This window comes from Pimephales promelas, chromosome 3 (genome assembly GCF_988280905.1).
Source record: "Pimephales promelas chromosome 3, fPimPro1.hap1.1, whole genome shotgun sequence".
NCBI lineage: Eukaryota > Metazoa > Chordata > Actinopteri > Cypriniformes > Leuciscidae > Pimephales > Pimephales promelas.
In genome coordinates this window covers 34,295,760-34,316,752 of record NC_142771.1, presented here as the reverse complement: position 1 = coordinate 34,316,752, position 20,993 = coordinate 34,295,760, and the positions used below count along the sequence as shown (strand labels likewise).

Genomic DNA, 20,993 nt, shown 5'->3' with positions numbered 1-20,993 from the left:
TGATGACCCTGACAACGTTAGAGAACAGGGTTGACAAATTAAACAAATTGGCTCTTTTTAATTTGAATGGCAGGAATTCAGAACACTCAATAGTAAATTCTGGGAAATTAAGTGTCATTCTTGCTATAGTTTTCTCTGTCCGTGAAGCCTTAAGTCATTTTGAATTTCCACTATAAAACGACTGACATGAAGAAAGGACAACAGGCAATGATCATCAATTATTCTCTTCCATGTGGGCATCTAAAACTGATACTGCAAGCTGAAAGTTCATCTCCAATGATACTTTGTTTTTGACTTTAATGATCACATCACTCGCCAAAATCAATCAACAATCATATAAAGTGACAACTACATCACAGAAATGGAACTAATGGTCATATCAATCATTCACCAATCCTTAGATTCACCAAGTCACACACGGCTTTGCTGGTTAAGCTTAAAGATGCAGACACCAGCATCCAAAGCACAACATATGGCGTTTTATTTAGAAGAGAACACAGAGGCGGAGACGGGCCGACCGCAGTGTGACCACGCTTCCACTCGCTGATCTACGGGGACTCGTTTAGCCCACAAAGGAAATGCTATACTTAATGTTCCAATTATCCTGCCTGTCCATAAGTCACCTGCTCTCCTCCTCTCCAGTCACCACACAGCCCCGCAGAAGCCTAAAAATAAAAATGCACAGCATCTTTCTGTGGAATGAGAAATGGGGGAGGGAGAATGCAAGGAGGAGGGAGGCAAAAGATAGCAGGGGAGCGTTAAATCCTCAGAGGGGCTTCATTATGCAGGAGAAAGAACATAATAACCATCCTAAATAAGCTGACTGTCTGAAGTTTCATTACGATGTGTTAATAAAGAGTGCACGGAGCATGGCTTGGTGAAGATGGGGGCACAGGATGGCTATTGTGTGCCTGATAGATACTTCAGCCTCATACAGTGATGGCGAGTAAGGAGAAGTGAGGCAGAGAGAGATGGAGAACTGCTAACAGGATTGATTTCCTGTGAATGTGGAGTGGAAAAGGGCAGGGAACAACTGCTGCAGCCGAGTGCAGAGCACATACAGCATCTCCACTCCCACACAGAGAGCAGATCAATAGGTTTGACAACACACACTCACACATGCACACTGGCTGTGCACAGTGACAGTCACTGCTGGTTACAGAGGAAGAAAGGCTCTGCTTTCACTCTCTCAAAAGTAAGTCAGGAGATGGCGTCTCTTTTGATGTACTGTACTTTCATCCAGGTATATGCTTTCTCTACTCTATTCTCTGCACACAAACCTCAGCTTTCATTTCTTACCTGGTTCATTCTTTCTTATACATTCCATAAGTCTGGGACCATTCGTGGAAATGCTTCTATTTTGCATTCTTTTCCAATTTGATTATTTGTAATTCATGTCTTAACCCTCTGATGGTCCTCGGTCACTTCTGACCGAATAAAAATTTTCTGTTTTGAATTATTAAAAATCACAGCTTCATCGGAAGGTTATGATACTTGGTGACTTTTTTGGCATTTGGTATGTGAATACAAAAAAAAAATTGAGGTCATGATCCGAGCAGGCTAAGTGGTCGTTAAAAAAATAGTCACACTCGTGGTCTTCGGTCAGAAATGACCGACCCATAGGAAATGAATGGGAAATTGACAAAAAAAACTAAAATTCTCTGAATTTTTGTTTGTACAATCTACAAATCGGCCACGATTCTCTACTCTACAACATCAAGAGTGCAAAATATTTACACCCACCCACACACACACACATACAAACACACTTGTATACACATACACACCAATAAATTCAGACTACAAAAAATCTGTTATGAATTTTTAAAAATCACAGCTTCATCTGAATGTTATAAAACTTGGTGACATTTCTGGCATTAGGGATGTGAACACAAAAAAAAATTTAGTTCATGATCCGAGCAGGCTAAGTGGTCATAAAAAATTAGTCACGATTTTGGTCTTTGGTCAAAAATGACCCCCATAAGAAATGAATGGGAGATTGACAAAAACAGAAAAATTCAAAAAAATATATTTTTCTATTTTTACAATTTTTTAAATAAGAAATATTTGAGATTGTTTCAATTATATGTTCAAATCCACCAAAAAAAAGTGTTCATAAACAGCTGGGGAATTCACATGCCTGTCCATAGATAGCTTTACATGCCATCTAGTGGTTACACCATGATTCTATGCTTTTTCTCTATACTGTAACCAGATGGTGCAAATTTTCTTCAAAAAATATTTTTTTTCTGAAGGCCTAGACTCTATATTAAACAAAAATACTGCATTCATATTTAAAAAAAAAAAGAATAATATATATATAGAAATATATATATTTCCATTGAACAAATAGACCATAAATATTGCATAAATATTAATAAATTCAATCAAATTGTCTCAAAATACTAAATTAAAAAGAATAAATATTGGAACAAAAATAAATTGCATTGGTTTTACTGGGATGGAAGAAGCTTTATTTTTAGGCCTCAGGTCACTTCTGATCGGGAAGGCCCAGGACGTGACTCATAAAGGAAGACCATCAGAGGGTTAAAGTGATAGTTCACCTCTGGAAAGATGTGTATATAAAATGGGTCATTTATGTAGAAGAAATGTGAAATTATTTTTGAATTTTGAGCTTTCTAGACTGAGATAAGCCAGAAAAATTATTTTGCCTTATGTGGATGAAAGACAACAACTCCCAGAATGCACTTGCTTTGTTGCCCTAGGAGGTCACGCCTATCGGTAACAGAGCACAGTAGTTAAACAACAAGTCTCCGTGATGAGTCTGCCCGAAAATGTGTTTCGAGAACGCCCAACATGTCCTGGATTCAGCTTTTGCGTTCTACAGTCGCCATTCATTATGTTTACTGTGGCGAGTGGGACGACTGAGGGCCGCGGGAGAACGGCGCGAGGCCGGTGGCGTGATTAGCGATGAGCGACACCTGTGAGACGCTCCGGTCTCGTATCTCTCACAGAGTAGCGGGAATTTTCTTAGCAATGTTAAAACGAACATCAACCGATCACTTGTTTAGCGTTCATGTAAACACTACATTCAGATTCACCAATCAGAATGAATTCAGTTAGATTGAAACAAAAGCTGTGCATGTAAACAATGAATGGCGACTGCAGAAAGCAAAAGCTGAATCCTGGACATCGACGGCCAGACATGTCTGGGAAAAAGAGGATGGTAACCCCTACTAATCAGCTTTCTCCACAGAACAAGAGCCTGCTAGCTTAGCTTCCAAAACAAGATGTCTGACACTATTGTGTTCATTCTGTGAGTAAGATCCCACCCTCTATGGGCAGGTTGACTGTAGTCTTTAGCCTCTGGCCAAAAAATCCTCCGATGATGCAAAATGACGATTTGGAAATTTATTTTAGTTACAAAAATATCCGATTTTTTTTTTTTTAACACTGCATACAATAACATCATGCATTTTACTTTTGTATATTTTATTCTGTCTCAGGTGTGGTCAATGGACGGTTACTTTAAGGGACGTCGTGTGCTGGAGTACCGCACCATGAATGACTTCATGAAGGGCCAGAATTTCGTGCAGCATCTCCTTCCCCACCCTTGGGCCGGTACGGGCCACGTGGTCTACAACGGCTCCCTCTACTACAATAAATACCAGAGTAACATCCTCATCAAGTACCACTTCCGATCTCGAAGCGTCCTGGTGCAGCGCAGCCTTAGCGGGGCAGGCTATAACAACACCTTCCCCTACTCCTGGGGCGGATCATCCGACATCGACCTCATGGCCGACGAGAACGGGCTGTGGGCCGTCTACACCACCATTCCCAACGCTGGAAACATCGTCATCAGCCGCTTGGAGCCTCAAAGCCTGGAAGTGCTTCAGACGTGGGACACAGGCTTCCCCAAACGGAGTGCCGGCGAGTCGTTCATGATCTGTGGCACACTCTACGTCACCAACTCCCACCTTGCTGGTGCTAAGATCTACTTCGCATATTACACCAACACCTCAACCTATGAGTACACAGACATCCCCTTCCATAACCAATACTCCCACATCTCCATGATGGACTACAACCCCCGAGAAAGAGTGCTCTACACTTGGAACAACGGACACCAAGTCCTCTACAACGTCACATTGTTCCAGGTCATTAAAACAGCTGAGGACTAGGTCATGTAGACCTTGCTCATACACAAATGTACACGCACTGATATGCCCACAAAAATCTCACACTTATACAAAACATTAATGTGGAGGAGGACATGACTAAAGCTTAGACTTTTTTTTACTGCATTCCAAACTTCATAGAGTGCTATTATTCATCTAATGTTCTGAAGGAGAGCGAGGTTGGTACTGGTATATGGACTTGAACTGAGCCTTTATTTTCTTTCCTGTGATGATTCAGCATGAGTACTTTCTTTTTATTCGTGGAAAAAAAAAGAGTAAATAAACATCAAACTTTACCATTTTTCAAGTTTCATCTTTTTCTTCCCTTTGCTTCCATTGGTTGAAAATGGCGGCATTCTGTGGTGAAAAGTGCCTCAGTATTCTTTCTCTAAACTCCATCTGTAATGTAATTGGAGATATGCCGCAGCTCCTCTTGACTGCCTCGGGAAGAGAATCTAGCTCCTGTTTGGTGTCAGCCGTCCTGAGGAGAGACGTCAGTCAGGAAGAGTTCCGTGACATGAAGGGCTGAAAGGTGAGGTGGCAGAAGAGGAGAAATGGGAGACAGCGGAAGGATGAATAAAAAGCAACAGCATTGAGTTGGACAGATGAGGCCCCAGGCTACAGATGCTGCTGTGGTGGTGGTTGTTGTTGTTGTTTGCGCCTGCCAAGTTGCAATCTGTTTCAATTTTTCTTACAAGGCACGCCTCCACAGCAGGCTGTGTAAAAAATATTAAATTAGAAACAGTGGGCTTGGCCAACTACCATTTAGATGTTTTCTTTATTTAATTTGAGTTATGCCCAAAGTATACTTTCCGCATTTCGCTTCGGCTCACGAACAGTCTGCATGAAGTCATTTTGATCATCTGCATAGTCCGCCGGTATCAGTGCGAAATCTGCTCAATTTTCATGTCCACATGGACATCAGTGCAAGTATAAGTAAGGCTTAAGTCTTGTTCATGCTACATGATTTTAAAACGTCGGGCTGAACTGTGCGGTTCACACTTCATGACTTTCTCTCTGTGAAATCAGTGTTCAAATTGTTGAGCTGTTCACACCACACGTCACAACGTGATTGATCCACAACAGGAGGTAACGCACTACAAGAGTTGACAACAACTCTGTCACCCAACGATTCCATCTTGTCTACAAACCACGTTTTGTCACGAAAAATCACGCGATGAAAATGACACGAAACAGCACGCGCGCCAATACCCAGCGAAGAATACTGACCTCAACCCATGCCTTGCTCTGATTGGCTATAGCTCATGACATCACGTGAGGTTGAACCGTGTGACAGCTCTGGATATCTAGCATGCTAGATATTTTTCCGGGCTCGGCGACGCATCTGCGAGCGTCTTTGATGCGTTGTTGGTTCTTTCATACTAACAGATTAGCAAGAGTTCAATCCCCCGCGATTAACGCGCGATAACACCCTGACCTGTCGGGGAGCTCAACTATTTGCAAATCGGGCGTAAAATCATATAGTGTGAACTAGGTTTTACTGTGCATGTGTCAAATCCATCAATTCCGCCTTTTGGTAAAGATTAAAGAGAGCATCCATACACTGTAAAAAAATACCACAACATTTTTCTTTTGTCAAATCAACTTAAATCATTTATTTAGTTGAGATAACTTTCTAATGATTCTAGAAGTTTCTAATGATTAAATTAATCTCCTTCATTGTATTAACTCACTTTTTCCAGTTCAATCAACTTAAAATTAAGGCAACCAGGTTACTTACTTTTTTAAGTTAAACCAACAATATTTATTACAGTGTACTGTGACTTCAAAACTTAACCGTAATGTGCCAATTGACTTACAAAAACAATCAACTCTATTTATTCATTTCAGAAACCCATTAAAAGACATTAACATACAACCGTCCACTATTCCACGTCAACTTTGATGTCTGGAAACTTGGCCCACCCAATCACATTCGTAGGAAAGATCCTGTTAATTCTTAAAAAAACAGAATGTAGGAAAGAACTGAAAAGTTGCAAAATGGTGTGCCGTTCCTTGCTATGTGTAGCACCTACAGCTTTGCGTATTCTTCTGAAGGTTCCTAAGATTGGAAACAAGCAGCTGAAATTTGCTACTTCTACTTCTACATTACCTTAACGGATTGTGTGGCACATTTCAGAGCAGATTGTTCTGTGAATCTGACATAGCTGAGAGCTGTTTAAATAGAAGTCTTAAAGGCACAGAAGCAATTAATTCAGAGGCAGAACAACAAAATTGCCAAACTAAATGGCTAAAATAAACTAGATGAAAACTAACCTGACCGTTTTACTTTACCCCTTTGGCAGTAATAAAGGTAGAGGTAGTATTTGGATAAGAGTGGGAGAGAGGTCGAAATTACCGTATGCAAATTCTTCAAAGTGGAAAGATTTTCAGATGTCTCCTCTTCAGTTCTCCTGTGAGTGCAGCACACATTGCAAAGAGCAGCTGTGCATGAATCCCACATGAATCTGTTTCACACTGCATGCCTAACCAGCACGTAAATGATGCAGTAGCCCTGTCGCAACAACAGGCAAGCGGGATGCTTTTACACTAAGAGTGTTTCAGCTGCATAACACCTGTGGAAAAGTGATTTTTGAATTACCTCAGTTTTTTTCCCTTTAAAAAATGACGAATTGGCTATCGGGAGTATCAAAAGCCAGAGAATTACATGCCATACTTGACTATAGTGAAAGTGTATTTGCATCCAAATAGTGATTCATCAACACGGAATTCAAACAAAACTTGATATATGGTCTACTGTGTTTTCCATTTTAATGAATATTCCCATAGTAAAAAGGACAATAAGGAGTAAAATTGAAGAAAGTGTGAGAAAAAAAGTGGAGTGTGGATAGACAAGTGTAATAATTCATGTGGTATTGATCATTAAATCAGGTGAGCGGCTCACAAAAGAACCTTGTGTTATTTTTTTTATTTTTTTTTTATTTATTTTTTTTTGAGGTACAAGTCTAGAATAAAAAAGAAAAGCCAAATACCAACAACACAGCGCTTTAATGTCTCAGTGCTTGAAAGTGACTCATGTGATGCTTAATTGCAGCACTACCTCAAGTTGAATATGCATAACGAAAACTCATTTGCATTTATATCTTCATTAAGTGTAATTAAAAACCCTTTCCAAATGTGATTTCTGGTGCATTTACTTTATTCCGGGCTTTTAAATTCTAAGTGCCATTCGATCATGATCTGATCACCAAAAATGCATGTTAAAGGGGACATATATAATGCAAAATCCACTTTTTAGCCCTTAAATGCATTTTGTTGTATATTTGGAGTGTTTATAAGTTCAGAAAAGATGAAATTATTCTCTTCAGGTGCTTCGTTTATATCTTTATATTCTGTTTTGGTCATATTTTTCAACCTGTTCAGATTTTTCTGTTCTCTATGACGTTTTTTGAGCAAGTGCGTCGCCGCATTTGCAGCGGAACTGACAAATAATGACATTGACTACCGGTCCAACACTTAAAGCAATCCGCCATTATTATTTCTCGCTCCGATTTTGTAGTCCGAGCTCAATGATGCAGAAGTTACGAGAGGGCAAGTCAAAATGTTCGTTGTTGGATGTACGTTAGTGACCTGAAGCACTTCAAGGATTCCCACTTCGCCAGTATAAAGAAGGGTTTGCCGATCGACTTCGTCTGAATGAGAGGTAAATTCCTTCTATCTTTGGAGACGACGAACAGAGCATTTCGATAAGCTGTAAAAATCGTTAATAAAAATAAAGTACTTTACTTTCTTAAAACACATGGTGGTCATGGTTTAGCAGTACCTTTGTCTTTCTTTGTTTTTGTTTTGAAGTAACGTTACACGTCTGCGGTATTATTGTTCTTGAGTTTCATCAATGGTCATTCAGCTGCGTTGTTTTCTGATGCTTTTCTAAACGTATCATATTATCAATACAGATTTTTTGTGGTAAGATTAGACCGTAGTCATTTATCTTGTCAGTGTGCTTGTTTTAACAAGAGAAATAGTCGACTTTCACCAATAACACAAAACAGTGAACTCACATACCAATATATCCATATGAAGAGGTTGTTCTGCAGGTTTGTCGTCGTCTTTATTAACTCGCTCGCTCTGGCTTGAATATATAAGGCTTGATGGACAAGTCTTCTGTTGTTGACATTTTATTAACGTGTGAATAAAAATGTTCTTTGAAGGTATCGTATATAATCGTATATCTCTAATCAAACTACAATAATGGCCGAACGTGGGGAGTTGAACCGACCGCGAACTCATCGACCTAGAGAGCGGGCGGGGAAAGACGCATCTCCTTTTTATTTAAAGGGGCCGCTTTGAAACGGGTCGCTCAAAGACGCACATCAGAAAAGGGGCCTGTGGAGCTATAATAATGAGGAATTCAGACCCAAGCATTGCAGTTATGCTTTATATACACCACAAATGTATGATTTATATGTAAAATTGAATGATTTAAAAGAATGATATGTACCCTTTAACATAAATTGGTCTTTGGTCACCATCAGTTCACTATTCTTATTGGTAGTTGTAAGAAGGTTCAATTTAATCAAAATAACACAGAGTACCCTCAACACCAACTGTGTTATTATTTCATAAAATCCTATATTGCTTAAAATCGTGCTGATAAAAATATGGTTAACAGCCCAGACAGCAAACTGACATTGAATCAACGTGGAAACGACGTCTCTCATGACATTGAAACAACGTTGATTTTGCTCATCGAATTAACGTTGAACCAACGTCAGGCGCGGCATTCTTCAAAGCTAATGAAAATCGAAAATTGGTTTGCTTTCATAACGTTGAAACAACGCGTTGATTTCAAGTTGATTTTCCGTTAGTTTTGAAAGAATGACGCGTCTGACGTTGGTTCAACGTTAATTCGATGAGCAAAACAATGTCAGATCAACGTTGTTTCGATGTCATATTTCCACGTTGATTCAATGTCAGTTTGCTATCTGGGAGTGTATTTTCCACATATTTTCCTCTGAGATCACCGTGCTCCACATGGCACAAATGAACTCCACTTGGAGTGCTGTTTAATGTTGCAGTGCGAATGCTCCAACCTGTTAACATGGCAGATGAAGCAGTTTTTGGCGCGTTGTAAAACAGACTTTCTACAATTTACAACAAGATAAATAACAGGGAAATCATCTGATGCGTGTCACACTGCGGCATCTAAGACTGGTGAAGACTTCTGAATAATTGTTTCATTTGTGTACGTACAGGGAATTAAAGCTTTGATGCAGTGAGGCCGCTAAAAATAGAAATCATGCTGAAAACGCTGCAATGCTTTGAAGCCGAGCGAAAGAAATCCAAAAGAAAGCTTGTACACGCTCCCTTTCTTCTCCTTTCTCTTTCAGGCACACACATGCACCTAGGCCTCGTGAATCTTGATTGTGGGTGGAACAACATTAGCACAGCCACATCGCTTATTTGAGTGCCTCAAATCAGCAAACATCCCTCCTGAATAAAAGATGAGGATTTAACAGCCTCCACTGCATCTACACTGCATCCTATCTCTAAAGGCGAGTGCATTGGGACAACGGTAAACTTTCAATGGCACAAGCAAAGCTGTCTGTTAGCATCCTGCTGCATGTCTGTTTAAGTGACGGAGGTGATGTGATGGAGAGAGACGTGTTTGTGCGAATGAGACATCGGTGTGTTTCACAGAACACCTTCCGCTTCTCAGTGAGGCTGCAGCCGGCCCAGCATGCACTGCAGTTTAATTAAGACTTACAGCCCAAATGGCGGGCATGACAGCTGTTTCGTATGCAGCCAATTAAAAGAGCCGCAGGCCCTTCCCTTCCACTGCAGTGTACACTATCTGTTATTGTAAAATGGCAAACCCTTACTTCTTCACATGAAGCACATCCAAGGACTTATAATACAAAAAAATATATATAATTCAAAACCTTGAGAGCTTGACGACATAGACAACTGTCTTCTAAGGTAACCCAGAGAGCAACGTGTCGGCCGAGCTTTGGCCCACATCTGGTGGATGTGGATTCCTCACGAATCTGGGCCGACACTATGTTGCTGTCTAGGAAGTGGCCAATTAGGAAAGTTTCAAACAGACAAATAGCACTCCTCACGTGAAGCACACAGAAAATTGGTCTCAGAACTGATTTCATTAGATTTTTGCATTAGCATGTTGCTAAGCTAACATAATACACAGAAAACAGGTGATTCTAATTAACACTTTTAAGTTAACTTTACTTAATGTCTTAACTTAATTGTAAAAATCTAGTAATCTGTACTATTCACATGTTTACTCAGAAAACCCAAGTATTGGTTTGAGTTTGGTTTTTGAGGCGTGGAAATTATTAATGGACTTTTGAATGGCCAACACAACTGACAAATTTGAGAGGACATCACATAAGCTGACTTCATAAATGAATGTTGATTTTCCTAATGTTTTAGTCACCATTATGATGATCAGTATTCCTTTTGGTTGGGCACTTGGAAGTTATACTATTGTAATCCTCTTCCCATTGTTGTACTGAGTAAGAGTCAGATTTTAATTTAACTGAATTTCATTGAGTTGTGTTTAGAACTTTTTACATTGTACTTTTTTTACTGAGCGTGTTACAATATGCATTCTGAGATCAGTTAAGCAGTTCAACTCTGGAGACAATTAAACGTATACTGTATGTATGTTTGTTATTTCCCAGATGCTTCTAAACCAGTGGATCTCAACCTTTTTTGGACTTCAAGGCCATTGAAGCTTCATTGCATTATCACAAATAAAATAACTCCAAGCACAACTACAAATTTTTATAGTGTTTGAATGAAGGGTGAAGAAGTAAATTTTCCAATTTTGGCCACTCGGCTACTGGCTAAATAACTACAAGAGTATAACTACAAAACAACAAAGTGCACTCAATGGTTAAACTACTTGCACTACAAACACATTCAAATATTATGGTAAAAATTGGGTTCTAGCTTGCAAAATCAAGCAGCAAATGGAACTCTTAAGTTAAAAATTAGGTGGATAAGTCTATAAGAGTGCAATTTATTTTTTTTTACAGATGAGCTACAGATGTGAAAGCAACCATCCCCGGCCTATTGAATGGTTAACCAAGGTTGTGAAGTTGTGAAGAAAGCAGATATCCACAATATGGCATACTTTACTAAGATCATATACAGCAGCATTTCTCAACCGGTGGGTAGCAAGACTGTTTTGAGTGGGTCACGGAGAATGTAGTCAAAGAAACAGCTTTGAGTGTAGTCAAAGAAACTTTGTAACATTAATTCAATGCAATTAGCGTTGACGCATCAACACTGAATCAATGTCACCATGCTATCTGGGGTGTCTATACACCATTTCGCAAGATGTAAACAACACTGGTCCAGAAACACTTCCTGTTTCAGTTTGTAACTGTTTTCTTTATTTCACATGTAAAGAAAACATCTTAAAGATGTTTGTTTAACTTTTTGATTCAGTTTTAAATGTTCTGTCGGTTGTATTTTATCCCAGCTTTTATGTAGTGTTAAAAAACTGAAACAGGAAGTGCTTCTGGACCAGTGTTGTTTACATCTTGGAAAATGGTCTATACGTTTTAGGCCCGTTTTACACGAGAACGCTCACAGGTGAAAATGTAAAAATATTTTATCGGATGTGCCTTTCGTTTACACGGCGACAGCGTTTTGGGGGGCTTAAAAACCCAAAAAAAGTGAAACCACCCTCCAGAGTGGAAATCTTAAAAACGCTCCACCGCCGCGGGTAAAAACGCAAAAGTCTGCTTGACAGTGAAGGTTGTACGCAGGCGCGCAGACTTGGTGTTGTTGTGTGGCAGTGCTTCACATCGCCACCTAGCCGCCTGGAGTGCATACTACATTGAATTTCACACACTTTTGCGTTTCACACACCATATGCAAGCGAATTTCCCACCCAAAACGCTCGTCTAAATGCACAATAAAAAGTGATGACGCAACGCCACTTTTGCATTTTCTCTTCAGAATCGTTTCCATGTACAGTAAACACAGCCTTAGTCACCATTATGGTGATTAGTGTTCCCTTTGGTGGGCACTTGGAACTTATACTATTGTAATCCTAATGTTCATGCTAATATTGTGTATTTACCATTTCCATAACCCAAAAATAATACTTTATTTTACTTTCTACTATTTTCTAGGGCTATTTTAAATGACTGTGGTGGCTCATTCCAACTCACCAACTTTATTGTGTTATGAAAAACCACTGATACATAGCATCACTACACCACTGGAAAGTGTTTGGGTATTGGCAAGTGGCACCACTGTTTTTAATGAATTTGAATTTGTCCTTCAATCTTTCGGTCTCCCGTCAACAGCACAAGAGGCACCTCAGGTTGAATTAAATCTGGCGCTCTCAAAAGTTTGGGCAGATGTTTCTCCCCTCCCCCCTCCTCCTTGAGAAAGAGGTGTAAAGAGGACAGACAAAGAGGAAAGCAGGTTGTAATAGGTTTTCATCCTCCTCCTTATCTCCCATGAGACACCACTTCGTAATTGCCCTCGTAATTGCATTTTTTTTGTACACACATTGATTGGTACTCCTAGCTCTAATTTCATTACACGCTGATTTGTGAAAGACAATAAAGCAGAAATATTTTGCAGCACAACCACAGGTCATTTGTCTTTATAACCCCTCTGCTCGAACATGCCACACTCCACTAAGGCAATAAAACCATTACGGCTGGTTTAATAATATAAAGGTTGCCGTGAAATCGAGTTTGACGTCATCGAGGAGATGCTGCAGGTGTCTAGGTCTGAGAGGTGGTTATGTGACTGTGTGATCTCAGAATGGTTTCAATAAAAAGAGGACAAGATGAAGACAGGTTCATAGAGAGATCAGGTGGAATAAAAATGCCCTGAGCCATGCAGCGAGAAAAAAAAAATCCTTGCCGGTTCGGCTGCTGATAGTTATCGGGTAAGGATTGGGTAGCAGGCCGAGCAGCCGTAATAGGAATCCATATGCTCAGCCAAGCCATGCAGTAAGTATGATTAAACCAGTAGCAGGACCGGAGCTTCACAAATAGAACATTCATAATCCGTCTCAGACAGTATTACCTCTACTTCGCTCCCTTACAAACTCAAATTCCGGTCAGACTAACAGCTGCATTAAATTTGCGAGCAGACTCCATACTGTCAACTATCGAATTTCCCATACCCTCCTCTCTAATACACCTCTCTCTGTGGGAAATCTGTTTTCTGATGGACTGCCTGTTTTCTCCCAGAACCCCTTGAGTGTGCCATCTGTGCTCGTGTTATTGTGGGAGTGTGCGTAGGTGTGCGGGGGCTGGATAGACGGGCACAAACTAAACTACACCAACAACAGGGCAAAGCACATGTTTTCAAATCATTAACCAACATTATCGCAAGGGAAAACGGTCTCTCTGAGCCAGGACAGGACAGAATCTGAAGATTTGTTTTTAAGCTAATTTTGTCGACATGAAATCAAAGTCAACCCAATTTACACCCACACAAGTTATCTGAAAGTAACGTATATTTGTCGTTGTAATATTTCATAGTAAAATTTAAAAAGGTTAGTTTAACCGCGAAAAAAACAAAATGTAATTCATCCTCATGTCGTTTCACAACACATAAGATTTTTGTTCATCTTCGAAACACAAAATAAGATATAAATGAAATCTGAGAGATTTTTGTCCCTCCATTGACAGTCGAAGCAACTACCATTTTAATGCTTCGAAAAATTCATAAAGATATTTTATTACTAATCCACATAAATTGAGCGGTTTAGACCAAATTTCTGATACACGATCACTTTATATGATGAAAAATTTTATTTAGCCTTTTACTCACACACAAACTTGCTCTGCCTGCTTGATCTGACATCACTCAAATTGAGTCGTTCGACTGTGTGACGTCACATGGTCGGACGCCTTTTCCCAGAATTGTTGATTGACAGCAGCATTTCAACACATCTCCGCCCTGAGAAAATTGTCATCAAAGTTCGCTATTGTTGATATGGTGGAGCAATTTGTCATCCAAGCGATTGTGGTGTTCTGTTCTACGTGTGATAACGAACACAGCAGTCATTTTGATGTTCCTAAATCCGAACCGCTGAAGACACCGAACCGCTAAAGACACAGTGGCTGAGTTTTGTTTTCGAAGGGAATATTCCCCACGAGCAACGTCAATGCTTTCATGTTTGCGTAAATCATTTCTCACCAGACTGCTTTATAAACAAGAGTCAGTATGAAGCTGGTTTTGCTAAGAAGCTGCTTCTGAAAACAAGAATTGGTACCAACTACTCATGCCCCTGCTGCACCTCCAGAAGAAGTGAGTGTAAAATTGTATTAACATTTATATTAAAGGGGTGATGAACTGAGAAATCAAATTTTCCTTGAGCTTTTGACATCTAAGAGGTCATCATATTATAAGAATATCCTGTAAGTTTCAGAACTGAAAACGTCCTTGTTAGTCCAATAAAGCTTTTATTGACACCAGGCTCAGCAAACGACTCGTTTTTCAAAGTGGGGAACTATGACGCCAAAGAGGATAAAACACCACCCCCGCTGAATAAGATTAATGCCAACTTCAACACAGCCGGTTTAGCCCCGCCCATGATTCGCACATTACACGCATAGCTAAATAACATAGACCTACCTCATGATGACAAATATTGCCAGTGGGTGGAGTCAGGCTCTGACCAGGGGTTTAGTTTTCTAAGAGTGTCAGTACCCTGTTCATGTTAAATTCTGGTTAATATACTGCTTGATGTGTTGAAATTGAGAACGCATATAGTTTCCCAGACTTTGAGACATGTGACATTACTTCAAATGAAGTCGAATCCCATCAGTTTTAGTATCTGCAGGAAAAGTCTGGAGCTCTGAAACAAATGACCGGCCTTTGTGAGAGCTCTCAATGTTTCAGTGTGATTGAGTTGTTCTCTCTGCCTGAGGATTTGAAGCAGTCACAGTTCAGCAGAGAGAGAGTCTTTCCTCTCACACAAGCCCTGAGATAAATGAGAGACCTGTTGGAGAGCAAATTAGAAAAAGAGGAAAAAAGACAGTCTGGACTATAGTGCAGCCACAGGCAGAGATAAAGAGCGAAGAATTCGAAGAGACAGTAAAATAAGATAATGTCCAAACCCAACACAACAACTAATTTGCCTTTGCAGAGAAATACAAATTCATAGAGGCCAATCTCTGGGGCATCTCTTCAGCACAAACACTGAATTCATACCGTATTCCTTTTGCATTTCTGCTGTATAATTCAGGCGTAGCGAATACAGCTGTCCCTCAAGCCGTCACATAAATCTTTATTATGTCTATGAACTCAAAGCATCAATTCACCACACACCCCATACATAATACATCAAAATATACATTAAAAGACAAGTGCCGGCAAGTTTAGAAGCTCTGCTGGAATTTGTAAGTATATAACATCTATATTACCAAGACGCTACAAGATTATGCTTACATGGCAGATATCTGACACTTGAATTCCAGAGTGAAGAGTGTCTTTCCCACCATTCCTCCAATGTGTTTTTGGGGAGAAGGGGAAGGAAAGGCAATATGACGACTCCTCGCCCAGAAATGCCTCGCGCACAAATTCATTAATATGGAAATTGGGGCAAGGCCACAATCACGACGCCTTACTGATCTTGTTATTAAATTAATTTCCAACAAACAAGCTGCCGCCGCTGCTGAACTAGTCAATGGAGATTCCTCTTGCCTGTGAATTTCAATGAGCCCTATCAATTTTGCATTCATCACAGCTAGCCAGTGTCAACGACAGAACAGGGAGAACGGCACTGCGGTCTCCAGGCTGTCACCGCATCCCAACACACACACACACACAAGACTGCAGTCATCACTCCAGCGCTCACATGTCCTTCGTCATCGACGACGGGCCACGCAAGACCCCCCGCGGGCCCTGTTCCCCATCTCTCCGAATCAGCTAAAGATTCCCCTCACGTATCAGTCTCACCCACTCTCAGGCGCTTAGTTATTTTCCTGACTTCACTGAGGAGGGATGCAGCAGTTCCCGCTCTGAGAGCCCAGCTCTTTACCACCAATAGGGTGATTAAAGGGTGTCAGAACGGATTCCACGGCGTGTTGAGGAAGATCTAACACCATTTAGACTAGAGCAACAGGTCTGGTAGTGGAAGTGGACGCTGGCGTATTTTGTAATTAAAATCCCTGCTGAAAATTCCCGCAGGGCTGTTTAGCAGCATATGTTGGGCTATGGAAGCCCGAAGTCTCAGATGACACACCCACAGATCGCCCAGTCTGAAACTGGCTGCCTGATGCATGTGAGCACTTTCTTGATATGGCAGGCTTCACTATGACTGGCTTATATGGTATTTTCAGGAGTTGGAGCACATAGGCTTTCCACCTGGAGGCTAATGTTGCAACAGTGAGGAAGGTTGTTGAGAAAGAACCAATCATGCCAAGGTTTGCCAGGTTATTGGCATCAAATCTTTTGAAAACCCTAGATAAACAGAAGTAGAACTGTAGATTTATACTTTTAGTTATGTCTGTAAAATAAATATCCATTTGAATGGACGGAAAGATCAAAGCCTAGTGAAGCTTGCAGAATCCTTTCCCGAAAGCATCGTTAGCCAACTATGGTCGCATCGTTATCAGCATGGTTCAACGAGTCTGTGTTTCCCGAAACAATCGTTCCAACGAACATTCGCAAACAGCATCGCAAAGTTGTGTGGTTTGAACGACAGCTCTTGACCTGTGGTTAGAGATTTGGACGTAATAATTCCTTATCTTGAGCAAAATAAGCAAGCTGACATTCAGTACAGCCGGTGCCTTTTATTTGGAATACATACAAATGTAATTTACGTCTTTTAGTTTCTCAAAAGATTTAAAGTGCCGATTTTGAATAGTGCGCATGCATGTGCGAACGTGCTCTACTTTGTAAGAATGAGCCAAATATTGAGTCTGGTAATAAAGCAAAACAACTGAGAACAATTAGAAATAGTCCTTAGATGACATGTCTGTAATTTATTTATAAAAAAAATCTAGCGTTAATTGGATCTCAAACTGTTTTATTAAAAGTAGTTATTTCTCCACCACGTGCGAAACCAACATGGTTGAACGATACTTTGCGGCAATGGGTTTCGGGAACGGTCGTGACTAGCTATTTGATTTCTCCAACGATGCATCGTACTATGGTAGTGAAGCAGCGAACTACATAGTTGTACGGGAAGCACAAAATAATGAATGGTTATTATTGATATTAATTATACAATGTGTACTTACTGTATAGGAAAGGGCTTGGATTGGGTTTAGGGTTAGTTGCATGTAATTAATTAGTCATTATTGATTGTAATTACTTTAATAAGTACATGTAGCATGTGTAACAAAGGCTGTGATTAGACTGCAGGTAAATTTGGCCCAAATCTGATTCGCCACGTGGAATCTGATTTTTTCAATTCCGATTTGTTCCACCTCCATATGTGGCCCAAAATCCGATACAGGTCAGATGTTTTGCAATGCGACCTCAGTCTGAACAGTCATATTGGAATTCTTGCGACTTTTACGTCACTCTAGAGTAACATTTGTCACAGTTCTGCACTCGTGTGAGTCACTATAAAGACAGTCAAGACAAATACATACAAGACAGTGGTGAAAGGAAAGAACTTTTACAAGGCCTATACAAGCAAAACATGAGGGCTCCTATCATAAATGTTTATTTACGGCATGAATGCTCTTTGTTTTATATATTGCCTGTGCATACATTTACTGGCTTCCATGGCAAATCACACTATAAATGTAAATGCTAACATTAATGTCCTCAGTGTTTACTTCCATATGTCAGCGTGCTGCGTGATGTCTTTTTAGCGTTATTTTGCGAATGCGTGTCATTCCAGGACCATGATCTGTTTGCACTGGAATCTGATATTGGCCACATTTAAAACAATAATGTGAACAGCTATCGGAAATATTGGATATATGAGATTGATTTAAAAAAATTGTATCCGACTCTGAGCAATACAGTAATTTCAAATTGAGTAGTAAGGCTCACAGTGCGGACGTAGCCAAAGACACTGTAAAATAAAGTGTAACCAACACTTTGGATAGAGTATTCTGGAAAGAAAGCAAACTTCTTTCAAAAATTCTCAAAATAATGATTGTCAAGGGAACAGGCTGTCAAGGTGAACCGTAGCTGTAGAGCTCAGCGTTTATTATGTATTAAGTCACTTCTCCGGTTTAAAGCATTGAGCTGGATAGCAGCGTCATGTCATCACCATTACAGCGACATCTCCTCATTAGGACAGTTGCTTGGAAAAAAATATATATGCTCCTTATGCTAGGACATTTTTGTGTTTTATGTTTCTGAACTTTAACATAGCACTGGCTTAATGTTTAAAAGTTAAGGAAGATTTAAGTTATAAATGAGTGGATTGTTTATTTTCAAGTAACAGTGTTCATTAAAAAGCATTGAGTGAAATGGAAACCTTGTGTTATATCTTTGTTTACATTTGTGCTATATCTTTGACTACATTTTATTGTTTTACTCACGCTTATGTCATTCCAAACCAACTTTCTTCTGTGAAACACACACAAAATGTATATTGATGATCTGTTTTTGTACAAACTGGTCCCTCTAAGATACAAAAGCTGTCACTTGCGGCACACTTTAGGGGGTAAATAAGGTATAAAAGTCTTTTTAAAGGAAAACATCTTTTTTTTTCTGAGAGTATATATGAAGAGTTCAGATGCAAAAGCCTCTAAATGCCATTTGAAATTTTCTTCTTTAATGATGATTTTTATCAAACTTGTATATTTAAGTTCAGTAATTTCACTTAAATGGCAATGATAATTACCTATTAATTGTTATTTAAGTGATATTACTGAACTTAAATATACAAGTTTGATAAAAATCATCATTAAAGAAGAAAATTTCAAATGGCATTTAGAGGCTTTTGCATCTGAACTCTTCATTTACTTTCATTGTAAAAAAATAAAAATAGATCTTTTTCACAATATATTTTGTAGTGTTCTGGGGGTAAGAAAATGGGTGAGAAAATGGGTTCTTTGGAGAGACCATATTGTAAGTGTGAATTGCTTTTGATTATTTTGAGTTTTTGAGGTGAACTGTAAATGGCCACTAAAGCAAAAGACCCAGCAGAAGTGTCTGTGAACCAGTTGCATCTGCATTACATATAGATTGCATATATATATATATATATATATATATATTACAGTTAATATTATATATTAATATTCTTAACTTACAATAAGCTACTAATATTTGTAATGACTATATAGACCAGCACTATAAATGAGCTTGGATTTAAAGTGAACTGTTCAGCATTGTTCTTCACTGGTTACATGTTAACATGCCGCCTTCGATCACTGTATAAACATTGCAAGTGGCCGTTGAATTTTGACACCGCAGTTGCATTATGAGATTTTTGTATTGGGTATGCCTGTTACTCTTCTTCCTGCATGTAATTGCCTTGAGGTGACCTTGGACTGGGACATCTGAAGCACAGTTTGTAATTGTTAGTGCAATTACTACAAAAACAGAAGGCAACAGGGAGCAATTACACACTCCGTGTTTACTCTCCTATGCTAGAGGCCAACGGGAACGAGGGACTGCGAGATGAAATCCAGTAAAAGGGCAATGAAAGAACAGAGGTGATAGGATACGGTAAGAGAATAGAGAGGACTGGATGAAGCGAATAAAGGGAAACATTTTGCTTGCGGGAAGAACATTTTGGGAAATTCCAGTGGAGCGGATCTGATGCTGAGGGGAAAAAAGGAAATCCAATACTCAATATTCTACACTGTCAGAAAAAAAGGTACGAAAGCTGTCACTGGGGCGGTACCTTTTCAAAAAGGTACACTTTTGTACCTAAAGGTACAAATATGTACCATCAAGGTACCAATATGCACCCTTTAGGTCCAAAAGTGTACCATGAAGGTACCAATATGCACCCTTTAGGTACAAAAGTGTACTATGAAGGTACCAATATGCACCCTTTAGGTACAAAAGTGTACCTTTTGAAAAGGTACCGCCCCAGTGACAGCTTTCGTACCTTTTCTTCTGAGAGTGTATATATAATAAAGAGAGAGAGAGCCTGTTAAGCTCATGGATACACTGATCAAATCAAATCCTTGCAGTCAATACCATTCTTTTTGTTAAAGATTTGAATACTTAGCAAGGATGCTTTAAATTGATCAAAAGTTACATTAAAGACATTTATAAAGTTGCAAGTGATTTCTATTTACATGCTGTTCTTTTGAACTACTCAAAGAATCCTAAAAAAAAAATCATATTTTCCACGAAAAATTAAGCGGCGCAACTCTTTGATAAATATGGTTAATAATTATTTTTTTTTTTACGTTTTTTGAGCAGCAAATCATCAAATTAGATTGATTTCTGAAGGATCATGTGATCATGTGGCACTGAAGATGCTGAAAATACTTTGACATCACATAAAGAGGATGAGACGGGATACGAATACAGCAGTCTAGTCTGTATTAACATAACTCAAAATACTCAGAACATTAGAAACACAACCACCACTTAAAAACGACGGAGAACGGACAACTAAACAAAGGAAACGTATCCGAACACAAATAGACAACTGTTATTTTAAACGGTAATAATATTTCACAAAATTACTTTTTTGATTAAATGATTAAATAAATGCAGCCTTGGTGAAAAAAAGAGGCTTTTTCAAAAACATTTTTAAAAAAATTACAGTGAAAATTACAGTGAAAAATTACAATGAAAAATTTTAAAATTACAGTGAAATATAAAACTACTGGTAAAATATTCAAAACATTGCTATACCAGTAAAGTTGAGTTTTACTTTCACTGCAAGCAAATGTGATAAATGTTTGAAACATGAGCATGTTGTGATGTTTGTAAATTCTGGTACCTAGCTCC

The 20,993-nt window shown here is 39.2% G+C and overlaps 1 protein-coding gene and 1 long non-coding RNA gene across 4 annotated transcripts in view; one reads left to right on the top strand and one right to left on the bottom strand.

Annotated features, from left to right (window-relative positions):
• Positions 1 to 4,440, top strand: part of olfm2a (olfactomedin 2a) — a 101,570-nt gene extending 97,130 nt beyond the window's left edge. For both annotated transcript variants that reach the window (XM_039685996.2, XM_039685995.2), the window contains exon 6: positions 3,468 to 4,440. In XM_039685996.2, the coding sequence (XP_039541930.2) occupies positions 3,468 to 4,142 (675 nt within the window). In that variant the 3' untranslated portion in view covers positions 4,143 to 4,440. The remainder of the gene's footprint in view (positions 1 to 3,467) is intronic.
• Positions 1 to 20,993, bottom strand: part of LOC120489298 (uncharacterized) — a 186,496-nt gene that overhangs the window by 111,984 nt on the left and 53,519 nt on the right. The window lies entirely within an intron of this gene.